This window comes from Eretmochelys imbricata, chromosome 9, assembly GCF_965152235.1.
Source record: "Eretmochelys imbricata isolate rEreImb1 chromosome 9, rEreImb1.hap1, whole genome shotgun sequence".
Taxonomy (NCBI): Eukaryota; Metazoa; Chordata; order Testudines; family Cheloniidae; genus Eretmochelys; species Eretmochelys imbricata.
The window spans coordinates 75809454-75816453 of NC_135580.1; the positions used below are offsets into that span (position 1 = coordinate 75809454).

The following is a 7000-nucleotide window of genomic DNA, read 5'->3' on the forward strand; positions in this document are numbered from 1 at the left end:
TTGCTGGCTCTGTATCTATGTGAATGTGGGCAAGTCAATGAGGGCTTGATTCTGCAAGGTGCCTGCCTAGTACTTTGGCTCCAATCCAACAAAGCAAACCACTGAAGGACTAGTCATGTGCTTAATGTTAAGCACATGCATAAATACTTTGCTGGGTTGGGACTAAAATGCTTAGTACCTTGCAGGATTGAGACCTTAATCGCTCTGTGACTCAGTTTCCTTATTTCAGCAATTGGTATACTAATATTTTGCAAGGTGCTTTGAGACCTGTGGATGAAAAGTGTTATATAAGGGGTAGGAAATATGTGTTCCTATGTCTGGAAAGTGCTAGCACATTGTGAGCACACCTGCAATATGCAAAATCATACTTGTTATTGTTACTTCAGTGATATTACAGCAGAAATGAACTAGTCACATAAAATCTGTATGATCAGACACAATGATTTACACATGGAATTAAAAAGAGCTGGGGCTTCCATTTCACCTGGAATCTCTGCGCTTATCCTCTGAAATTTCCGATAATTACCAGTTATCATCCCATCAACATTTCTCCTTTTTTAAAATGCTTTCAGTCTTTTTCAATGGTAGAGGAAACAAGCGATTTTTCCTAAATCTGATCTTTTCAATAAAAGTTTGTCATGAAATATGGTCATTTCCCTCCCTCCAATTATATCATTATTGAGAGCTGTTTTTCAAGGCACATTGATAGCTCTCAGATGGGTTATTATATGAATGTGGTTTATAAATGGACTTTTATTACTCATTACAGTTAGTTTGAAGGGGTCAGGTTCTTCATTTCAGTGCATTCATGCCTTTATCTTTTTTAACAGTCATCTCTGGTCAATCATAGCCATATAGAAATATTAGGATACCTGTCAAAAGTTAAATAGTCCTAACCTTAATTTTTATTGTGATTAAAAATATATATATTTTTTTTGCTATTGCTATCAGGAGTAATGGTGCATCTTACCAAAAGTTTAAATTGCCCCTTTCAGCATATATTAAATATGTATTTATCCTTCATAGAAAACAGGAAATATCAGCACAAGTACCACAATGACGCAAAAAATAGCGTTCAAGTAGAGTTGAACTAGAGTTGCCAAGACTGGTGATAAAGGGTTTTATTTTTCTCATTGGGTTGCTAGATTTACAGGGCCAAATTCTGCTCTCAGCCACACTAGTGTAAAATAGATGTAACTGATTGCAATGGAGCTAATTCAGGTTTGCACAGGTGTAAATGAGATCAGACTGTGGCCCATAGCATTCTAGCTCAGCAGAAAGTCAAGGATTTGGCAGAGAGAGAGAGAGAGATTGTAGGTGGTTAGAGAGGTGAATGAGAGCCAGGACTCTTGATCTGCAGTACTCGCTGGGTAAGTCATTTAACTTTGCTGCGTCTCAGTTTATCCATCTTTTAAGTAAGTCTAATACCATTTGCATATTTTTCCAGGGGTGTTTTGAATAGTAGTTGACATCAGTGGGCTTTGGATCAGGACTTTAATTAATTAATATTTGTAAACTGCCCTAACATCCTCTGATGACAGGCAATATAGAAATGCAAAGTTATGATTTCATTTTGTGACTTACTATGAGCCTGTTAAATGACAGTTAAACTGATACCATCCAATGAAGTGAGCTGTAGCTAACGAAAGCTTATGCTCAAATAAATTTTTTAGTCTCTAAGGTGCCACAAGTACTCCTTTTCTTTTTGCGAATACAGACTAACACGGCTGCTACTCTGAAACCAGTTCACTGGTGTCACTGAAACCAACAATCATAAACTCTGAGCTTTACCATAACCCATAGAATGAAACACAGAAAATTATCCATGCACTAAAGAAAAAACTGATGCTCTAAGTTTGAGTTAGCGCTCTTAGAGTCTGGAGTGCTGCCAAAGTTCTGGCCTGGGACTTGGTGATCTCTGAAACGCACAACTGTTCATTGTTGTTGTTCTGGGTACTCTTAAGTACTTTAACTGCGATAAGTAACACACCGTTTAAAGAATATTTACAGAAAGAGGGAATTAACTCCTGTCACATGACTTTATGGCACAAGAAAATGTAACAGGAGAAGTCAATAGGCAATGATGTCAGGTGAACTTTGCTAAAATGACATGGATAGAATGTACTCTGTGGAAAAGCAAAAGAGGCATCTAACTAACTCTCTGCACTAGTCTTAACTCTTAGTGCATCAAGACTGAATGAAGTCCTCCAGGGTAGGCTTTATAGAGGAAGTGCAACCTTAGGGTATGTCTACATTTAAAACCTTACAGGGGTGCAGCTGCAGCTGCGCCCCTGTAGTTCTTCAGTGTAGACATTACCTATGCCAACAGGAGGTGTTCTCCCATCGGTGTAGGTAATTAACCTCCCAGAGAGGCTGTAGTTAGGCTGATGGAAGAATTCCTCCCTTGACCTAGTGCTAGTTAGTATAGCTGTCTCTGAGGGGTGTCTCCCTATCCCTCAATAGATTGGTATGCTTCTCCACTGCTTTTTCTTGCTTCTCTTAAACATGACCCCATGGCATAATACAGTTATTTATGACTGGAGGGAATCAGACTTTTAGTGATGATTTTTTCTTGACAAACATATTCGGATTGCTAATTCCAGAACAATCAGATTCCAGACAATCCCAGCAGCCACATCATTATTTGATCCTATACTTTGAAAGTCAAAGAGTTTTGTATGATGGCATTTATGTGAATTCTGGTTTTTCTGGTATCTGATCAGAGCCCTGTGTTTTTTTCAGAACTAGCATTCTGTCACCTTGTTATCAGGTTAGCTGACCATACACTCTTCTCTTTCCTTAACGTTTCCCTTTGATTGTTCTTACAAAGTTGGTTCCTGCAGTTTCTGTATAGCAGTGAAGTGTGCCGCCCACTGTTGGCATGCAATCTAACCTAGCCGGTATTAGTTAGCCATGTGATGCAGAGTAAACTCTGGGTAAGCCTATTGCCTTGGTCAATATTTGCTCTAGCTCTGGGAGGGAAGATTTTAACAGCTTCACTGACGCAAAAGATCCTAACTCTCTCTGACTTCTTTACAGAGTTGATGTGTGCATTTTGTGTCCCTCTGCCACAGATGTTGCCAGCAGCTGGAGCTGAAGATGAAGGACAGGCTGGAGGAATTGAGGATCCGAGTTAATGAAGATGAGGACTCTTTGGATATTGATGATACTCTCTCATTTGATAACCCGGTTTTCAAGGAGGATGAGACCAATCCCATAAGCAAGATATTCCAGGAAGTGTCGGATCTCTCACTGGGCCTGAGTAAACTGGAGGAGTTATCGGAGAGCATCCACAAGAAGCAGCAGCGGGTGCTGTGCTGCACCACCGAGGAGAGCGTTTATGAAGAAAAGAAAGAGCTAAGTAACATTAAAGCCTCCTTCACTAGTCAGGCTAAAGTCATCCAGCCTCAGCTCTATGGGATTCAAGACACACTGGCCCGAGACAGCAAACAGTGGCTGGCAGGATACCGCATCCACCAGAGCCAGCTCTCTGTCCTAATCAGCCGGTACCGAGACATCATCACTCACCATTATGCCAAGGAGATGGAGTACGTGGAGAAGCTGAAGGAGCAGATCATGAGGCAAACCGAGCTGGCGGGCTTGAGCTTATGTGAAGAGGACATCAATCACCTAGTGGAAAGCCCTGTTGCTCCTCAGATTGTGGGCCAGGACCTGGAAGTGCTCAAGGCCAAGCAGCACTTGGCCATGGCCCAAGTACGCCACCAACAACTGTTGGACCTAGAGGTCCAGATCAGTGAGCTGCACTCGCTTTTCCTGCACTTGGAGGTGCTGGTTTCTGAGCAGCACGAGGTCATCAACAACATTGAGTACAACGTCCTGCATACGCTTGATTACGTGTCCCAGTCCAACGAGGAGGTGAAGAAAGCCCTGAAGTACGAGCGCCAGTCGCGGATCTCGGCAGCACTGTCAGCGGTGCTGGGCCTCTGGGCCTGTTGCACGTGCTTATCATGCGTAGCCAGCACAGTGAAGTGAGATGGACATGGACTCTGCAAGGGAAGGGGATGGCTACTTACATGGAGCTTGGCAGCAGCAGGGCTCTTTGAGGGCAGTGAGTGTGGATTAGCCCCACAGACTCATTGGAAGGGAGTCTCCCATGATTTGAATGGATTTGAAGGCAGGTTTTATTGTGTCTTTCATATGAGGAAGGATTTTACTGAGTGTTTTGTTAGGACACTGGCAATCAAGCTCATGTTTCCACTGTTCTTTGCTGATGTCATGTTCTATCTTCAACAGTGTCCTTAAAACATTTAATATATGTTAATAAGAAAGGCATATTTGAGTTTCTGATCAAATATAACTTTTTTTTTAAATACAAGTTTGCATGAAAAAGCCCCTGCTAAAACTTGCATTGTATCATCGGTCATTATAAAGCACACAAAGAAACACAACAGCTGTTTCCCAGGTTGATTATAATGCTCCTCCACCCAGGTTTAAAACCTTAATCTCTGCACTTTGTCAAGTTTTTATTACTTGGATTTTAATATGGGATTGACTCAGTGTTTGTCGTGTTTCGTTGTAAAACAAACAAGTGTTTAGAATTGCAAAATGCTTCCAGTCCTGGTGCCATCGCTCTCCCAGTGGCTGGAAATACCTACAGTATGAATGAAGTGTGTTGATGTTTACGTAAGTAGTTTTTCTTTCAAACTCCTGTTACAGGGCTGTGCTTTCCTTCACATGTATGTGTGTGGGGTTTGAAATGAGGGGAAAGGATTAAATGCAACAATGGTTTTTAATCCTTTGCAATTCCGTTTTTATAGTTTTCTGGTGGAGCTGCCATCAGGCACAATTTCAGATTTGGTTCTTTCATTTGATTCACTTTCTGTTTCCATGAAACTTTCAAGATTAAAAGAACCAAAACCAGCTGTTATTACGTTACCAGTAATTTTGCAATTGTCCATTTAGTGCTCAGTGACCATTCAGGCTACCAATATTACAGCTCAAAATTCAAGTTTTATGTACCTATTGATTCAGTATAGTGCAAAAGTAATGCATGTGAGCGCATTGGCAAAAACTCTCAAGGCTATTTTCCTAAGGATCTGATCTAATCTAATCTAGTCATCTTCATAAGAATGCAGTCTAATGTTGTTAGAGAGAGACAAGAGGTATGTCTTCACTACCAACTTTAAAGCACTGATGCGGGTGTAGTCACTGCACCAGCGGTGGGAGAGAGCTCTCTCAGTGCTGTAAACCCCCCCCCCCCCCCGAGGGGAGTAGCTCCCAGCACTGGTGCACTATCTACACTGCCATTTTAGAGTGCTGAAATTTGCATCGCTCAGGGGTGTGTTTTTGCATCGCTCAGGGGTGTGTTTTTTCACACCCCTAAGCGAGAAAGTTTCAGCACTGTAAAGTGGTAGTGTAGACAAGGCCAAGGCGGGTGAGCTAATATCTTTTATTGGATCAACTTCTGTGGGTGAGAGAGACCAGCTTTTGAGCTTACACAGAGCTCTTCTTCAGCTCTGGGAAAGGTACTCAGAGTGTCACAGCTAAAGAGACGGTGGAACAGATTGTTTAGTATAAGTAGTTGTTTTTTTCTGCCCTTCTCCCCCCATGACTGGAGGGGTATTAATGGGCTATTTCACCTTGAATGGTCCCTTGAAATATGTGTTAACTACTTATGCTAAACAAGCTGTTCCACTTTCTATGTAGCTGTTTTCCACTGAATGCATCTGATGAAGTGAGCTGTAGCTCACGAAAACTTATGCTCAAATAAATTGGTTAGTCTCTAAGGTGCCACAAGGACTCCTGTTCTTTTTGCGGATACAGACTAACACGGCTGCTACTCTGAAACCTATGTAGCTGTGACACTCTTTCCCAGACCTGCAAGAGAGCTCTTTGTGAGCTCAAAAACTTCTCTCTTACCAACAGAAGGAGAGATAGATAGATATTACCTCACCTACCATGCCTTTCTCATATCCTGGGACCAACATGGCCACAACAACACTGCTTACAGTCTGTTATAACATTCTAAGGGGAGTTTATATGCAATAAATCAGTTTTCAAAGGAATAACTGAATTATGTGGTGGTGTCTTAATTGAAAATACATGTTAGAAGCCACATAGGCAAAGTTGAAGTGAACAGCACATGTATCTGAAACTCTAACAATAGTTTTCCATAAACACTGCATATGTAAATAGTATAATGGGGATTTTTGATGGACTGTCTAAATAGTGACATTTCAGTAAAATAGGGGCCACGTTAAGATTCTCAGGAATTTTTGGAGGAACATCCATTTATGTATTGGGCATTTTCTTGTGTTGTGTCTAGACTAACTCTCCCATCTTTGAGATGATATTCTCTTGTATTAGCCCTAATAAAAACATTGTTGTGATATTCTTGTGGATGGATAAATTATTTCTTGGAAAGCAGTTACTTCAAAATTTATGAAGAGTTGAAATTAATTTGATTGAGGTTTGGATTTATGGTGTATTCCCTGGTATTAGATTTTTCTGAATCTATTCATAGAACATTTGGCTTCTAAACAAGTGAGAAATTGTGTAACTTTTATCTCTCTACAGCTATTTGTTATAGTGAGCTAAACAACAACCCCCATTTTATTTGGTCTTATGAGAAGAAATTCAGTTGAGAGAACTGTGGACAAGCTGCTTTGCATGCCCGATTAGTGCTTTCAGCTCCCACTGACTTCTTAACAGTATTGGAAATACATTCAACAAATGCATTTCAACTTCCATCTTACATTGGGTTCCTATCAAATTTTGAATCTAGTTATTGAACCCAGGAGGTAATTAAGTTGGTTGCTTTTATAAGTCAAAATATGATTAGCCCTATATTAGGTCTGTTTATGATGGGGGAATGTGAGGTGGGAGAAAAGAGGTTATCTGATATCGCTCAGTGTGGGTGGAAGACTTTATGAATCTTCTCTCTATCTCCTGCTGCATGGCTCTGTTTAGATTGTTCTGAGTGTCTAGCCATCAGATTAATACCTCTCCACCCCATTCCATCTTCAAATATTTCTCATTG

The 7000-nt window shown here is 40.9% G+C and overlaps 1 protein-coding gene across 1 annotated transcript; it reads left to right on the forward strand.

Moving 5' to 3' along the window:
- Positions 1 to 3099: 3099 nt before the first annotated feature.
- On the forward strand, positions 3100 to 3993 carry LOC144269763 (syntaxin-3-like). The gene has a single exon (XM_077825561.1). The coding sequence runs from the start codon at positions 3100 to 3102 to the stop codon at positions 3991 to 3993; it is 894 nt and encodes a 297-aa protein (XP_077681687.1).
- The last annotated feature ends 3007 nt before the right edge of the window (positions 3994 to 7000 follow it).

What these genes read in the sequence shown, in the direction of transcription:
- LOC144269763 (XM_077825561.1), top strand. Translation starts at nt 3,100, where the DNA reads ATGAAGGACAGGCTGGAGGAATTGAGGATCCGAGTTAATGAAGATGAG.